We start from the raw sequence: 18,777 nt of genomic DNA, 5'->3' as shown, positions 1-18,777 counted from the left end.
AGACATAATTACATATTCTCTATATATCCCTGTTAACTGACTTGCTAAATCTCCGGCTGATTGACACTTGTAGAGTACTGATGACTACAACTTCCATTCAGCCACCCAGAGCTGAGAATAGATGATTCATCTTGATGGTTACTGTCAAAAAACAATTTCATCCTTCCTACTCAGAAATGATCAAATGTGCACCAGTGTATCACTTGGCTTCATTCACCAGTGGAAAAAAAAGCACATCCAACAATTTCTTTTTGTTATGATTCTCAAACTGTGATTCTTCTGTTCGCATCGTTTTTAGTCAAGTTTGTCTCCATTTCAACAGAAGCAAAAACTCAAAAACCTCTAATCATTTAGGAATTGTTGAACGTGTTTGAGAGACGCTATCATTGAACTGAACAATAGAACTGAGTGAGCATTTTCTGTGTAAAAGGACTTTCGACAAGGCAGGCAGTAATATTGAGAAAATCGTAGTAGAATTAGTCATCGTCATAGTCAACTTTATTATAAAATACAGTATACTATATATGCACGACATACAGCACAGATTGAATTACAGTCCTCTCAGACTCACAGGCAGTAAAAAAACATGAAAGAACCGCTCTTGCGGGAGTAGTGTGAGATACAGAAAGATTTTCAAATCACTTATTAATCTTAATCCACATTTTGGGAGAACATAGTAAGGATTCATTCAAAGGTCTTTGACCTCCTGATGCACAAAGAAAGGGATGTTTGTTCATCTTTAAGTGCTGAGAGTTTTAACGGTTATACTAAGTTACAGCTCATAGAAGCTGTGATGAAAGCTACCAAAGCCAAACTGTAGCTGATGGAATTGGCTAAAATTAGCAGGTGGGATGAGGTACCATCACATTATCAATCACATGACACACTATGTAAACTGACGGGGTATTGCAAGTGCTGCAACCCTGAAACCTGTAAAGTGGAGATCCATAAACAGTGAACACCACTGCACATACAGTGTATGTCCAGTGTATGTGCAGTTACATACTTTAACTGTGTGTATTACACACAGTTAAAGTATCTAACAGTATATCTGGAGCTGAAAATTTTCCACTCCCTTCCTCTGATTCTCTGACAGGATAGCCTAACAAGGACAGGAATGCCCCATAAATGTTTAACTTGCTGACTCACCCATCCAGCAGCAGGATGGCATTCTTTCGGGGTCGTCCTGCATTGGGCCCATAGAGGTGAGCTCGATGGTAGAAGCGGACAGACTGCAGCAATGTCCGCAACTTGGTGTAGTCCTGAGCTAACTGAGTGCTGTTGACTGCTCGACCCACCATGCTGCGGTAGGCATTAGGCTCTAGTAAGAGGAGATACAGTGAACTGATCAGGACATACAGATTATAGAAGCAACAGCTCAGATGTTCTCAGATGATATTATCAAATCTGATTTTGCCGTCTGAGAGAATATCCAATATCCAGTAGAAAGCATTTGTATAACTGGGCAATTTAGAGTAATCCAGACAGACAAATGGTCCAAACACAAAGAGGCAGCCTTGCAGAATCAGTAGAGATTGAGTGAAAATAAAAATAAATTAAATTATGTAAGTCAGGTCAATGTGACTTCAAATTTAAAATCAAGATATTTCAGAAGTTTACCTGGATTATTGACAAATGATAAATGGTATAGAATTATGTCACAGTTTCTTCCAAAGGGGGTACTGTTAATTAAACCCTGAGTGTCTTGAGCCTAACATGTTTCTGGTGATCAGATCGGTGGTTTCTGTGACGTAGCCAAACTGAATGTAGAGTGTCACAGGGAGGAGGATACGTTGGATGTTGTTTGCTCAGTGTGTAAGATCGTTAAAACTGAGGCACCTGACTGAACATGAGGTGGTCAAGCATTGGGAAAAATATTAATCAAACTCATATAAGTAAGGTTACTTGGTGATAGGTTCTAATTTTTTTTTTCAGTTTAGTGCCCAGCCCTTGTATTATGCCTTTGGTGTTTAGTTTAACCTTTAAAATAAAAGTTTTGTAAGTCTGTTTGGTATGTGCAAGCAGCTGTTTAGCTGTACTGCTGTAAAGCACAATACAATAATATTTCCAAAAAGTTAGAGGCTCACCTTTTTTTTCAACCTCAACAAATTGCTCTGAGTTTGTACTGCCTTGGCAATTTAAAATGAAATGTCTTTTGCTATAGCTTAAGTTGTAAAAATAAGTTTCTTATGATGCGATTGATGGGTTTTTCATGGTACTTTTAAACTTATGCTGAAATAAAACTTTCTATTGTGAGCTTTATTGCGAGATGAAAAGAAATGAAAATGTGAAGTTATGTGTACCAGGGAAACACAGGGCTCTGTGTGCACTGCAGCTCCCCAGGAGCACAGATGGTTGGGATAACATGAGGACTAGCAGTTCCTTTCATCCCTGAATGAACCCTAGACTTAACCCTTAGACTGCTTCACCCTAACATCATACACGCATAACTATTGACATGTCTATGTCTCTATTGTGAAGACCAGTGAATGTTAAATCACAATCAAACTACTCATTTAACAAATGTTAAGTCTTTCAATATCCTGCTGGTAATCAGGTCTAATAGGTGACAAACATGCTTTTTTCAAGTGGCCAGTCATTCATTGCATCTGAGGGTAAGACTTCAGGAACAGAGACTTACCATTTCATCAGAAGAAATTAGGTGAGAAGGTTGAGTTTTGTGCAATGCTAGAAATTGTTTTGGGATTAGGTAAGTGTTGTTGTCGTGAAAAAAGATCATATAATTTATGACGAATAGAAAAGTGAAGGAAGAAAGCCCATCGAGTTAAGGGGAGATGAACTGTTAATCAATAGTGCCCATCTTGTAGTGGAGTAAAAGCAAACAGCTTTTTTTTTTTTGCACAGCAAATATTGTCATTTTGTCAACAATGTGGTATGTAGCTGTTCTACCATTGCCAAGCTCCCAGGAGATGTTGTACTTCTTGCCAGCACCGTACTTCAGGAGGCTTAGGGTGGAGGAGGTGTTCCAGGAGTTGTCTGGATTTCTGTGCAGTGCGTTGAGCCCAAGGATCAGGTGCAGACCAGCGCAGTCGGCAAAGTTGTACAGTTTGTCTAAAGACCTGGCTGGGAGAAACCCACAAAGCAGTTGTAACTTTGATTCTTCCTATGCAGCTGAAATCAATTTAAAAAAATGATCCCGATGAGCTCATCTGGTCCTTAATGCCCAAATGATTGTCACCTTCTATACTGTTTTTCCTTCAATGCACTGCAACATATAAAGCACAGTATAGGGTATTATAAAATAGTCTACAGTGGAAAAGGGAGTTGAAAAGTCATCCAATGAGAATCCATGTACAAAAGACCGTTTTTCATGAGTTTGTTTATATTTTTTGTGCAACTAAGATTCTCCTAGATACCCTGGGATCTTGTTTTAAAATACAATCTGTTTGGAGTAATTTTGTTAAGGTAAATATTACCATGAACTCTGACCTTTACTTCCTAGGTTCAAGAGAAAACAGATGAAGACAATCTGATGGTCTGGTTCTATCCTCGCTGTGCGTTTGGCACCACCTGAGCTTTCCATTAGATTATCACAGAAGGAATATGTGAGGCTAGTCTTCTGTTTTAAATGTCATGCTATTACAACCATGTGAAAGGTGTGAGATTCTCTCGTGTTAGAGTTTTAATAAATGCAGGTGAGAGATGGAACATATGAGAGTCAGGCTACATTTAAACACTACATTTCAGCCAAAGTGGGGCTTTTTTCTGTAGAATTTGCTGTAAGCCTCTCTGACTTGCTTTTCTAATAGAGTGGTTATGCATAATCCGCAAAGCAAACAGACAGAACAGAAAGATTGCCTGTTGCACCTGGCATTAATTCACCTTCCAACATCAGCGAGACAAAGCCCAGAGACAAACAATGCTACAATTAACAATGCTTTTATTACGCAAAGTTCTCTTAGGGAGTGTATTTCTCCCGATTAAACTGTCTATTCCCCATGTTATTAATAAGTATCATTAATATTATTATCATAACTCTGTTGCTCTGTGGTTAAATCAGTGTACTGTCTGTTTTCAGGAATAGAGTGGAGGGAAACAGGACAAGTAGCGCCAGATGTGGCTGTCAGGAAGACTGATTCCAGGCCTTTCCTCACCTGAGATCTGAACAGCAGGCAACCAGTCTTTCTCCAAGACACAGCTTGCACATGCATCATAAAAAGAATCATGAGATGTAACAATCTGTTAAATATATGGCTTCTCTGCAGGTAGGTCCAAGACTAATGTGTAAAATAAAATAAGTGTCTATGTGTGTAAGACTAGTCCCAGGAGGACTACTATTAATTTGTCTTAACTGGTAATGTATGTTGAATGATGTCTGTATCTGCGGAAAGCTTTTAAAGAGTTTGAAAATAATCCTTATAGTAATGTTCGTCTTGTAAACTTTCTAACTCAGAACAGATTTCTTTTGTCCAGTTTTGTTTCTGAAATATTAATATTCTTCCAGGGATGCTGGGTGCTTATACAGTATGTTTGTTACTATATACAATTACAATGTGTAGTACATGGAGTTAAAATTGATCATCTAATGGCCAGGAAATTAATCAGCGTGTGTTTTAATAACTGATTCATTATTTTAGTAATTTTCAAAATAAAACTATGAAACTATGAAAACATCTTCAAATTATGCTTGTCAATGTGAAGAATTGTCTGCTGTACTGCAATTTTTTATATATATTTTTTTAATTTTGGTTTTTGGATTTTTAAACAAGGCTTTGAAGTCACCAACATTTATGTGTATTCTTTTATCCACTTGCTGTAAATTATTACATAAATGAAATAATTAAAATAATAACATCATGAAAGTTAAGTTAACCAGTAGTTTCTGCCCTAGCAATAAATCGTAATGATGTATTCTTGTCGTATCAAGTGTAGCAGTACAGACGGGGAAAGGTCTGTTGTCTGAATGAGGATTAATAATCCATTAAGTTGCTGGTGATGAATTACTAGAAGCCTGAGTGAGAAGTTTAGCATCATTGGCCAACCTAGCAAAGTTCTCTTTTATCACCTAAGCAGAAGAGAGCACCATATGTTTTCATCCCAACAGAAAAGAATGCTAGTAAATCCATGCTGTTGGTGTTAGGAAATCTGTAGATCAAACATGAAAGAACCCGTACAGAGACACAAGGAAAGCCCTGAAGCCACGAATCTGTGATCTCCCTCAGAGGAAAGTAATGACATTACCAAGACACCATCAATCTGTGTGTGTGTGTGCATGCATGCGTGCGTGCATGCGTGTGTGTGCGTGTGTGTGAGTGTCTGTGTCTGTGCGCATACGCGTGTACGACCACATCTGCATTACGATGGAAAGAAGAAATGGAACAGAACCACTGAAATATGGCAATCCATGATAGAGTAAAGGGTGAAAAAGCAGCACATATTTTTGTAAACTACTTTTGGGATCAATACAAATGATTTACCGATACACTCACATAGACAGGCAATCAATCAAGGCAACCAAGACTTAAATAGATTTGATTTTACCTCTGTTACATGGATTAAGATAGTATCAGTGTGCACTCATACCTACAACAATGAATAATCTATTTTAGTCTACATTATTATTGAGTCTGATGTGACAGTTTTCAACTGATATAATTTAAACTTAATTTCATTTAAATTACATAATGAAGGTCTGTGAATGAAGACAGACTTTGGAGTTGAGAGCCTACTGTACTGACTCAGCTACAAACGTCTCTTTTATCTTACAAACAATCCAGTCAGAAACACGTGGAACAAACCCAGAAAGTTTTCTGAGTGCATTGGTGTATGAGTATGAGCCTATGCATGTGCATGTGCTGGTCTGCCTTGCTATGTTTGTGTGTAGCGGAAAGAGTAAGGTCTGGATATTGTCAGGCTGTCTATCTGATAGAAAAGCCAGTTCTGTGTAGCAGAAAGGCCGTTAGCATCAGTCAAAGCCATGCCTCATTTCTGTGGCTCTGCACTTCAAACACAGAAGTACAGACAAATGTATGGATGCCGGCAACGTATGCACTCATGCAGTGTTTACTGGTTTATATAACAATCAAGTTAGTGACACGCTGACTGAAGTTTACAGTGAAATATCACTTTTCTCCATCTCCTACATCTGTGAGTTATAGTCTGTTGATAAGGTATATTAAATTTTAGTCTTTCCTAATACTCCATTTACTGTTACATATTTTACTTCAACCATTACTTTGGTGATGTATTACACATGTTCTCACTGAATAGTAGGCCTGGCCAGTAAAGTGACAAGTAAACTGGCCAGTAAAGTGACAAGTAAACTATCCAGTGAAAATGGATACCTAATCAAAGACGCCACTCAATTTGCTGAAAAAAATGAAAAACACTGTGAGTGTGCCCAGCCTCACCAATTTCGTATTTAGACTGTTTGCCTGGTGGCGTTTTGTGTTTGAACGTGCAGATGTGGCTCATCGGTTGCTGTTAAAGATAGCTCTATGATTAACTTTTCTCACTATCTTCAATCAAACTTTAATCAAGAATTTGAGTAATCTCAAAAGCTTTGTGAGTTAGAGGTCACCGGCAGGAATAAAGTAGCCAAAGATCATGCTTAAAAATGGAATTACCAAACACTGTCTGAATCAGAAATGAGGAACCTTATGGTATGAAAAGAAAGTAACATACACTGGTGACAAATCTATGGCAATAGATATTCCCAGTTTAATGCCTCGGGTTTCAGTCAATGAAAAATAAAATTTTTCCTTAAAAAAGTTGTTTACATTTTTATCATAGCATACCATTAATAGCATATTAACAAGAGCAAGAAAAGGTTTTCTAAAGTTGAAGTTCATCATTACATTTTTGTGCCTCTGGCTTCCTGAAAATGTTGCTTTTTGTTTTGCGATTATATCTCATCAGGTTTCAGAGATGTGTACCTAAAAAAGTATAAAAAGTGAAAATTTGACATTGACCTAGTTGTTCAAGGTCAATTTTGTGATCTAATTTTCATCCCCTTGCCTCCCTGAATATAACACCTTTTGTTTCGTCTTTCTGTCTTATCTGGGTCCTGAGATATGTGCAAAATAATGTACAAAAGTAAAAATTTTACTTTGATCTGGTTTTCTCAAGGTCAAGGTCATCATCTCATTTTTATCACCTTTGCCGCCTGAATAATGTGGATTTCCTTCATATTTCTATCTGCAATGATTGTGACGATATTTGGTGGATGGACGGACAGATGGCCGAACACGCAAACACTGACAATTATAATAGATCACCGCGTCGCGAGATGTAACAAATATCAATTTGGATGTTTCACTCTATCAAGGTTAGCTGGGAACACACAAGCAAACACACACAGTACACACAATAAGAATCAAGTTTCTGGCACGCTTTCAGAACTAATTCAAAACCAAATGCTCAAGAGACATACAGACAGCAGAGAAGGCTACTTAGAAAATTAATTCAGAGCATTTTCCTTTTTTCATATCTAATGATACATTCTAAATTTCAGCTTCCAGAGTCTTAAAAAAAACACGTTTTTGAGTTTCCACAATCCTCTCAAACATGGCCTCACATTTCAAGCACTTTTATTCTAAGCCAAAAGCCATTCTAAGCCATGTGAAGTGTAATGAATATCACTGTTTCAATATTTGGGACAATTTTTTTGACAGTATTTATTGTTATAACAGATGGACGAAACGCACCACTTGCACACAGTTGGCTGCAGACAAACAGCATTACCAACATTTCTAAATATCCAGAAAATCCCGAGGGCATCAAAATTTTCATTAGTTCATCTAACATGGCTTCAGTCTTTTTTCTCCGTCAGCTCCAGTGATTCATCCAGCAACTCTTTGCCTTGTGTTTCCCATTGAAACATTTCCTCCACTAATCAGTTCCTCTGTGGTTGCTGAAAAACACTGAAGCAAGGTCATCTCAAGCCTGCTATTTATGATTTACATTTTTTAAAAGATAATAAAAGGTTCAAGAAGTGTTGTTGTTGCACGTCATGCATTTGTTCATATCGGTCAAAGCCAAACCTGTTTACTGTTTTGGTCGGCGTTTCAAAAGCTATTAAATGTAGTGGATTTCTATGTTTGCATGATGTATCTGATGTTAACTTGACACTGCTTGTTAGGCTTGCACCGAGGGAGAAATATGGTTCCAATATAATATGAGTCTCTGCTGCTCCACCAGCATGTTGCACAGAACCCAACGCCTCCATGTTTACACACTTACACATCTCCACATGGACTCTTCTTTCATTCAGGGTGACTCTCACAAAACCATTCAGGTCAAACCACTTTTGTAGTTCGGAAGAATTCAAGATATGTGGCGGGCACCTGTTTTCAATTCAGTTTGTAGAGGTGAACCAACATGCGTTTGAATGCTTGTATTTATGGAAACAAGAGTGTGAGAGTGAGATTATCGCAATTTTTGAATTTGCTATGACTAGACTTGCGTGTGGCCCTCCTGTGTACCCAGAGTAAGGAGATGCAGACCGTGTCGGCATAGCTGGTAAGACGAGTGGTGTGTTAAGATATACTGGTCACAATGTAAAGCAGACTAAACTCTGTGTGTGTGTGTGTGTGTGTGTGTGTGTGTGTGTGTGTGTGTGTGTGTGTGTGTGTGTGTGTGTGTGTGTGTGTGTGTGTGTGTGTGTGTGTGTGTGTGTGTGTGTGTGTATGTGTGTGCATGTGTGTGTGTGTGTGTGTGTGTGTGTGTGTGTGTGTGTGTGTGTGCATATGTGTGTGTCTGTGAGCATGTGTGTGTTACGTGTGTGAGTCTGGGTGTGTATTTGCTCCAGCGTAGGCTGTAGTAGACAACAAATCAAAGACAGAGAAGTTGACAAAATAGCAACAACTTCCTTTCGCTGGCATTGGGCCATGCAAACCACTTCTTAGAGGTACAGGGTGTGAAGGGAATGCGAATGGGATTCGAGTGGTTTTCACATCTGTTTGGCAACGGCTGTTGTCTATCCCTAATGGGAATGAGGTACTAATAACCTCATTGTGTTTATCTTGTAAAAAAATACAAGGTGTGTTGAAGTATTTGTTTCCTCAGAGAGAAAAATCACCGTGTCCCATGTCCTTATTTGCCTTGTAGAGGCTCATGTGACACATGAGCAGACACAACCAAATCAAAAAGAATTTTGTATTACCTCGAGCCAAGTCTTTAAATGAATCATATGAACTGTATAAATTATTCAGGATGTTGGGGAAATTATCGTGCTAACTGGAGGTTCATGTCCGTCAAAGGCCAACAAATCACTTTCTCTGTGATTTTGAGTTACTTTTAATAGCATCAAAACAAATTTGAATATTGCTTTAGCATGCCAGTCTCTAAGTGGGAGGTCCAGGATCTACGTATGTTTGATTGACAAAGCAAAGCTGTGATAAATGTGGCAACACTTTTCAGCAGAATTTATGGAAATAAACAAAAAGATGCAACATATAATAGTTTTTTGGACACTGAACTGAAGGAGTCCACTATTTAGGAATCAAACTGAACAATGCTAAATCTACACTAATAACTAATATATCATGTTGCCAATGGATCCAGTGATGGTGTCAAGAGATTACTCAGCCTACTGGCAATTATCATCACCTCTGTAAATGTTTTTTGATCTACAACCATGGAACTTTTTTCACACAATGCCCTCAACATATGTGCACCAAGTAACACATAAAAGAAAATTGAGCTCATGTCTGTAGGAGGCTATTTTTGTCAAAGCAAATATTGTAGACTCAACAGTTGGCCAATGCTGTGATGTTATGTGTGCCAAACGCAAAACAACAGCAAATATTTCAGTGAATGCATTTGCAGGTGGGCTTGCACTAGCCAATCGCCACTCAGCCATAGGCGAAGTAAATTCCAGAATGGCTACAAGGTTTTTAGCCTGTGTAGCCACAGTGGTGTTCTTATTTTTAGGAAAAAAAGGCTAAAACTTACAACTTTTTTCGACTCGCGAAAATCCCCGAGCGATAACATGAGAAATCAAACTTTTTCTCTCGCTCTTTTTACTCTCGCTCTTTCTAACGCTCGTCGGCGGCGCGGCGCTGTCTTGGACACAGAATGTGGCTTTTTGTGGCTTACACAATTATTTAACACTGAGCCACAGTGGCTTAGTCATACTACCTCCTTGTGCAAGCCCAGTACAGTATGTGTATGCATTGACAGACCACAAGTCAGCTATTTATAAGACACAAACCTGTATGTATTGTTAAAAACATGGATGTTAGAGGCAAAAGCATTTCAGAGTTTGCAGAATCTCTTTGAACACACAATCTGATTACTGTGACAGACTTTAAAGTACAGCTGTTAAGGTTAGGGGAGTGGGAGCCACACCTGACATTTTTACAACCACTGATTAGTAAAACTCACAACTCCAGAGAGGATGGTTTTAAAGCTTCCAGTTCTTATCCGGTTAGTTATCTCAGCTCACACCTTTGTTGATGGTGTGAAGGAGCTCTGATTGCTCTGTAATTGCAGAGAAGCAAGAGTCCTGCAGGCAGATCACGTGAAACAAGAAGGAGACTAGCCCAGGGACTGACGGCTCTTGAGCCATCAAAGCTTTAGGACTTCAAACTATGTCAGCAGTCCTTTCCACAAAAAAAAATGTTTTAGATGCAAACACAGATCAATGTGTCATGCATTTTAAAACTATGGAATTGATCATCTTCAGAATTCATAAGAACTGGCAAACCAAGGGAAAACATAACATTTATTTTGGGGTATTTTTGGACATCTGCTACATTCCCAGTGTAAGAAGGGCATCTTTGATCACAGTCCAAGTGATGGATGAGGGTTATGAAGACCAGATCCCAGGCAAAGCAAACACAGTATCCCAGACTCCCTTTCACTGCTGAAATAATCACTATAATCACAGCAATCATCTTCCACTCTCAATCTATATCCACACACATTACTTATGCTTCAGCTAAACTACATGTTCTGTGATCAGCTAAACGACCATAGCCAGATTAAACATTTACAGTTACCCACAGTGCCTACAACAGAGTAATAATTGGACTAGTTACAAAACGTTTTTTAATTTCAGTTTGTAGTGCACTGACAACAAAATCTATCCATTACGTTGTGTGGTATTGCTAACAATATATATTATAACTGAGAATGAATTAACTGTAATTGAATGAGAAACGGAACAACATTTGGTTTAGTGCCGACAATCTTTGTCAGCTACTTCCATTCAAGGAAACTTTCACGCATGCATCTTTTTTATTTAGAAGTTAAAGTTGCTATCACTCATTTGTAATTTGCATCCTTGTGTAATACTTCCATGTTAAACTCTGACCTATCAATACAAGTTGCAGCTTTAGCATAATATAGGATTTTCAATGTCTAATTTTTAAATGCAGCTCATGGAAAAGAAAAGTGAAGAAAAAAAACCCCTCAGAGTTCCTGCTGACCAGTGTACAACAAAAACTACAGGGGGTACCTGTCTCAGACAGGCAGACAGTCTCCCTCCCATAACTCTTGACTTTTAAGTCCCACATGAACAGCAAAAAGCAATGCATTATGACGAAACTGGGACTTGTCTTAGTACTATGATGGATTTTCCTGCCAGATGTTATGGAGGACACTTTTCCCAAACATTCGCCGTTACAAAAATTCTCCCAAAGTCTCAAAACTTATCATCATCTTATCATCAGTCTACTAATGGTTTTTCTGTCTGACCAAAATCTAAAGCTGTTTCGTAAGAATCGAAGCTTAGTTTTACATTTAAAAAGGTGTTTCCACCATTTGCAATTTCTCACTACACAAAAACATATTTGTATACATTAATTCCTTTTTGATAATGGGTAGTAGTTGATTAGTCTGCTTTAATGTTTAAATCTGAATAAACGATTTCACATTTGCATGTAGTTTTACTGATGCAAAAAAACATACTGCACAAGTGCCTCACGTTGCTAAATAACACACAGACTTCCTGTAGATTTTAAAATTAACCGCAGTTCATTCATACAATTTAGGGAAAACCTAAAAAATGCAATGATTTCTCAAACTGTTTTTACAAGCATATTCATTTGAATTGGTATTAATTTGTTATTGATTTGACACCTTACACCATCTTGAGTATGAAAATCCAATTTAAATAAATTCAGTAATGCAAAAAAACATTTAAAAAAAAAGTTCTCAAAATGTTTGTCTAATCATGTAAACATATAGGATTGCATATAATGTGTATATATGTGTGTGTATATATATATATATGTATGTATGTATGTATGTATATATATACAGTATACAGTATATGTATGTGTGTGTGTATACACACACACACACGCACGCACGCACACGCACACACATTAATACTGTGTGCATATCAGTCTGTTTATCCAAAACAAGATGCATAAGTTATAAGTCGGGCACAGAAAGTGGTTCACATCTAGAGAGTAAGATCTTTACATAATACACAGCACATGAACAATTAATTCTTCTGCACTACATAAATTCTGCATATTAGTTTCAATTGTTTTATTGATTATGCTCTATAGTAATTATTATTGTTTATATTGAAAACCTTATTTTATGCATTTATACATTGTATACAGTTTATTTTGGTCATATTTTGGTTCAATTTTTTTTTGCAGCTCTTATCATCCAATGTGTAACTTGTAAAATGTACTAAAATAAATGCATAAAATAAGGATTATGAATACCAATTTGCAACCTTTCTTATTTTATTTTCAAATTTGGATGAATTACAACTGAAAGATACAAAACAGAAGGAAACAACAGACTTATGGTTTAAATTATGGTGAACGTGTGAAAAAAAGGGTTAGGGTTAGACATCAGTTGTCTAACATTACAATACCATTCCCGGCAGCGTCACTTTAGTGCTGAGATGATAATGATGGTTTGAATGTGTAGGAGTTCTATTTGGCTCAAATCTGGATTTCTGAAGGTGACGCAGTTCACTGAGGATAGAATCACTGACACAGAGCCAGGCTATTAGAGTTGTGAGAGGGGCATTCTGGCTACATCGGAACCTGGTTTCCAACTCTGCCAGGTGAAGGACCAGGCCAAGTCAATCCAGCCAAACATCTGCTCTCGGTTAGAGGTGTTGGCTTCTTCCATTCACAGTAGAGGTCCAAAACTTCAGGGAAATGTTCATATGGCCTCTTCTTGCCTCAGACATTGCAAGCAACCCTGTACACTCCCTAAGGGAATGGAAGTCTGAGGAAAATATCATGGAAAATTCAATTCCACTTTCCCTTTCTGTGCTTCACTCTCCTGACCGAAGCAAATTTCATTACATGCTTGTGGACTCATAAAATTCCTTCAATAACATAGTGCTGTGTCTTGCTGAGCTGAGTTTCTTCACATTCAAATGGCCTTGGAGTAAAGGGGCTTGGAGGGCAACCAGCTATAGGAGATGGAATTCCTCAATTCATGAGACCCAGACATTAGCCCATTTCTTCATTTCTTCCAACACTCTTTTTCAATCCTTTTTTAATATATTTACAACACATAAACAGCTATATAATATGGTGAGGACAAATAATTTAAATGTGTTGCATTGCTGAAGTGATGAACACCCATAAAATGGTTTATATATTTACTTTGTCATCATGTTTCCTATAAAATATCTAAATAAAAACCTTAACTAGATATTTGAGACTATTAACCAAAACAAAAACAAAGACAGGCTTTGGTGAATGAGAAAAAAACCAAAACAATTTGGTTACACATCTAACATTGGACTTCCATTACACCTCTAATGAGTCAATAAACTTTTTGGAGGTGGCTGATCTTCGGATGTAGCCAAACCGCTAAACAGCCAAGCCTAAACTGGCTACCATATGTGTCTGCCCAAGTTTCTAGCAAGTTTAAATGCTACAAACAAACAAATACACACAAATGTGGGTTGTGACTTAGTCTTATTCAAACTTCTGTTTTTAAGTCTACTTTTTTCCATTGAAAACAAGACTGAACACAAAAATAAAAACGAAAATAAGAATTGGCATAACTTTAACAAGGCAGTCAGAGACTGCAACATCCTGCAGCACCCCTGAATTCAACATTTTACCCTGACCTACACATTTTTGTGCCTCTGGCTTCCTGAAAATGTTGCTTTTTGTTTTGTGATTATATCTCATCCGGTTTCAGAGATGTGTACCTAAAAAGGTATATAGTGCGCAGTCGTTCCTCGCGGTTAAAGCGTTCCAGGAACCACACGCAATTAACAAATTCCGCGATAGAGCAACAAACTATTTATCTTATTATTTACGGTAATTTAAACATTTATGAACCCTCCCCATACTGATATTAAACCACCTTCTATCTGTATTACCTTTTCCCACACTCTTATTGACTTTTTAAAGCACTTTTGTGTCTCACGGAAGTCCGAGACTCAGGGAACGTCTCACACGCACTTCCGGATGCCGTCAGCCAATAGAATGCGTGTACGATATCACGTCAGTGCCTTCCAAACATTCGCAATGAGTACATAAGTCGAAATTTGACCTTGACTTAGTTTTGTCAAGGTCAAGGTCATCATCTCATTTTCATCCCCTTTGCTGCCTGAGTAATGTGCTTTTTCTTTCATCTTTCTATCTGCAACGGTTGTGAAGATATTTGGACGGACGGACAAACAAACACACTAACACACACACACACACTGACAATTACAATAAATCACTGCTTCGCGGGACGTATTAATGTTCAGAAGAGCTAAAACTTTCAGTTCTGCCTTTTTTTAAAAACTGTTTCAGGTGTTTCCTGGAACACCTGGTTACATTGTTATGATATCATGGATGTTACCTCCTTCAAGTTATTGCATTGGTGTCTCTGTTAGCAGCAGCACTTGAAAGTTATGAGCAGATTTCGATGAGATAGGGTGTGACCAAAGGACCAATCCATTAGCTGGTGGCAGTGATCCAGATTGTCATCTCGCTTCATAAAAGTTCAACCTCTGGCAGTTTTGCACACTTTGTACTCAACCATCTGCTGCAATAGCCATCATGCACATTGAGTCAGTCACTGTCAATACGTAAACAAAGCATTTGTGGTAGTTTGTTTTATATTTATGTTGTTTTATATATAACATGTTGTTTATTGAACATCTATGTTGCCATTACCTGCATGGAAACCCCAAAAAACATGCACTTCAGGCGAATTGGCCAGCTTCAAATTGGCTGTAGGTGTGAGTGTGTGCGTGCGTACGTGTACGTTTGCTTATCTACAAGTAGTTCCGCGGTACAGTTGCGTTGTACCCGGAGTGTCCCCTGCCTCATGCCCCCAGCCGGTTGGGATAGGCTCCAGCACCCCGCAACCGCCGACAGCATATGCAGCGGTATAGAAAATTAATAACTGAATGAATAGAACTAAGATTTTAGCAGCAATGAGTAGCAGGGAAACTGAGCTGCAATAGCAGAAGTTTGCCCTGTCTGATTTATTTGGCGGTCTTTGTTTTGTTTGTTTTTTTAAATAAAGACTGCCAATTAATTATTGTTCCAGAAAGCAGCTGTTTGAGCGTATGCAGTAATGGAAACATGTTATTGGGCCCTTACCTGGATACCTATAGAGACTTATCAGAGCATTGAGGATTAGTATCAAAGATCATTTCCGAGCAGAATATCTCACCTCTATGCATTACAACAGTCCTTTCCACTTGTCCCATTAAGGGGCGCCGCAGTGTATCATCCTTTTTTAATTTTTGAAGAACGCTGATATTTTTTTCATTATTTTATAATGCTGGATTCCCTTCTTGTCGCAACCCATTTATCCGTGCTTGGGACCATCCTGCAGTTGAGTCTGGCTTATGCCCCTGTAGGGCTGCAGATGCCAGGGATTGAATTTAGGGCAGCATACATGCCAAGCGTGCGCTGCACCACTGAGCTACACTTATGTGTCACTACAGGCACATGTGCAAATTTTCTCAGGAGACAGGAATGTGCTTCTAATGTAATCGTGCATAATGTTGCATATTCATGTTGACAGGATAATAACTGAAATGAATACATTTTCCAAAGAGGTAACTTTCTGTTATGAACAATTTTTTTGTTTGTTTTCGTGGTCTATTTGAATGCAGAAGCTTTTCATTACGAGCGTCAGCATTTACTTAATTTAGAATCCCTACATCATTGTTTACTCTGAATTGCTTTAATAAAACAAGTTGTGCCAACAGAGAAGTCCTGCTGTGTCAACAGATGTAGCTTCAACAGAACAGTTCATGATTTCATTCTCAGACACAATTTAAAGACAGATGAGGGAAAAATTCTTGATTTCTCTTTTAGCTGAAATACAAGTTACTAGGGCATCACTGACTTTTAGCTACAATCAGCACAACTTGTTGGCTTGCCAGTCAGTTCAAAAGGTCTTAATTACTGCAGACAAAAATTTTTGTGGATGTAGATGCATCTGTGTGTGCTTGTCTTCATGCCAACTATATTTTAAAAGGTTTTTTTTAAAGCTGTCATAAAAGAAAAGTAACACATACCAAGTTGGTGGATAGCTAACTGAACTAAAACATTGCCAAAATACACCATGGAAGTCAAGCACTTGTGAGGATAGTTCAATGCATAAATGCATTGTACATACTAGGTTGCTGGTATTGGAACTTGTACTCTTTCTCATCTGTCAACCACACACAGCTCAGTTATGTATTTTCTATATGAATTGACTATTTTTACATATACTGGTGATTATTAGTGAATTATATGAAGATGCTCAAGAACAGCAGATACAATGGGATGAAAAGTTTTCTTGACAAGTAATGTATTTTGTGCTGAAGAATATTGTTTTACTTTTTCTTTTTAAAATTGTTTGTTTTTAACAAATAACATAGGGATTTTCAGAGCTCTTCAGACACCATCCTACACATTGAGCAATGAGGAAATGTTCTTCACATATTCCTTTGAGCACATACATGTTTTCCTTTCATGTGAGGGCTAGAGGTCAATCACAGCCAGGAGTGATGCCTCTGGTGCAGGTAGAGCTTAAGTCTTAGCACATCAGCAAGGTGGAACATGTTTTCTCAATTATTGTTGTTCTTTGTAAATTTAAGAGAGGCACGAGAAAGTTTTCGGATTTAATATAATGCAACCGAAAAATAACTTGATCTAATGAAAAATCACACACACACACAAAAAGTGTTGATATCATGAATAATGTGAAATATGGTCTGCTTTACATCTAAATATGTAAAAAGAAACCAGAAACTGATCATTTCTAAGTTATGATAGCTTTTAAAATGGGTTAGGGTCCATAGTAAAAAAGACATTGTAGAATAAAAAACAGAAAAAGGAAAACAAGGATATTCTTTAGATTTGCTCTTTTTGGACAGTGTTAGGTCATTAGTGTTATAGATTTTGCAGTGATTTGCCCATCTTGGTTTGTTTAAGTTTTTTTTTTTTTTAAACTTATTCACTTTTTCCTTCCATCCTCTTCTTTCACTGTCTGTTTATCAACATTTGCTCCCTCTTTCTCTTGTTTTCTCATTTTGATGGCTGAGAGCTGGGCTGAGAATCTCCAACACAGCAGGACACTTTGGAATGATAAATAGCCCTTGACAAGGTCCAAAAATCCAACCAAACATATGCTCTCAGTGAAGGAAAAGAAAAATTAAACGGAATTCACAAGTGGCCAGAAAACTCTTGAAAGCACGAGTTATAGGGTTCACAGTAATAGACTGTATGCTAGCAAACTGAGTTTCATGTCCCTGCTGTTTGAATACGGCCACTGGTTGGCACTACTTCAATAAAGTAGGAAACTTCTCACAATCAGGCAAATTATGAAATAATGAAAGAAGAAATAAACAGATATTCAAAATGTTTTAGAAAACAAAGGCAAAGCTTCCATGTTGGGTATGAACTAATTAAAATGTTGGCACTGTTCAAGTCAACAGTGTTAAGCTTGGAAGCTGATTAAGTTCAGAAACAGTCTGAGGCTTTTCAGACATATTAAGAATGTGTACTTGATTACAAAAAAACATGTGCCATGTAGCTGGGTGTAGCTGTAGGATACTGGGTGACACAGGCGTGTTAGGAAGGCAGAGAAATAAATTTTCTGCGTGTATCTGCACCCCAGTTAGAAAACAAGTGGCATTATTTGGTTTCACATCATAAAACTATTTGTAATAACTAAAAAGAATTTTATCATGTTCATGTTCAAAATGTACTGAACTCGTTTGATCCTTAATGACGATGACACAACTACAGAGTGTTCTCTCACAAGGAAAAAAAAATCTGTTTGAACACACATCCTCGCAGGCATGCAGAAATACCACAAACATTTGTGTGACACTAATGAGTGTGCTAAATTTCAGACTATGTAGTTGACAGAAGAAGCATACTGTAATAATCTTAAATGCTGGGACAAACTGTCTCTAGGTTTTCTCTAGCTTCTAAACCCTTGTCTAGCCCTTACATTCAACACAAACTTCTTCCACAATGAATACATATGGACACACATATGCACATAGAGACATATAAGAGGTGATCTCATAAATAGCAGATGACAGCCTTAGACTCAATTTAGGCAGATTAAAATGTGTCTCACTAGTAATGAGAGAGATATGTTTCCAATGTCATCTGGACACAGACAAAACTTTCTCTCTCTCTGTCTCTCACACACACACTTACACACACACGCACATACACTGTCAAGAGGTGTCAGCATAACTAAAAAGGTCCAACCCATTAATACCAACCTGGCTCAGAACAGTCAAAAATGCAATCCCATGGACAGAAATTTGACAAAAAACGTATGTTTTCCAGTTTTCCAATCTTGCGAAAACCATGGAGCTTGCTTGTCATGCCAAACAATCACAGGAGGGGAAGGACTGAT

The 18,777-nt window shown here is 37.8% G+C and overlaps 1 protein-coding gene across 1 annotated transcript in view; it reads right to left on the bottom strand.

Moving 5' to 3' along the window:
- hpse2 (heparanase 2) overlaps nt 1-18,777 on the bottom strand; it is a 55,843-nt gene that overhangs the window by 20,884 nt on the left and 16,182 nt on the right. Inside the window, exons 4-5 of the mRNA XM_068328315.1 lie at nt 2,911-3,084; nt 1,150-1,321 (exon numbers count right to left, since the gene is read on the bottom strand). Of these exons, the coding sequence (XP_068184416.1) occupies nt 1,150-1,321; nt 2,911-3,084 (346 nt within the window). The remainder of the gene's footprint in view (nt 1-1,149; nt 1,322-2,910; nt 3,085-18,777) is intronic.

This window comes from Antennarius striatus, chromosome 11, assembly GCF_040054535.1.
Source record: "Antennarius striatus isolate MH-2024 chromosome 11, ASM4005453v1, whole genome shotgun sequence".
Taxonomy (NCBI): domain Eukaryota; kingdom Metazoa; phylum Chordata; class Actinopteri; order Lophiiformes; family Antennariidae; genus Antennarius; species Antennarius striatus.
Note: the sequence above shows the minus strand (reverse complement) of the source record. Positions and strands in the feature narration are given on the sequence as shown.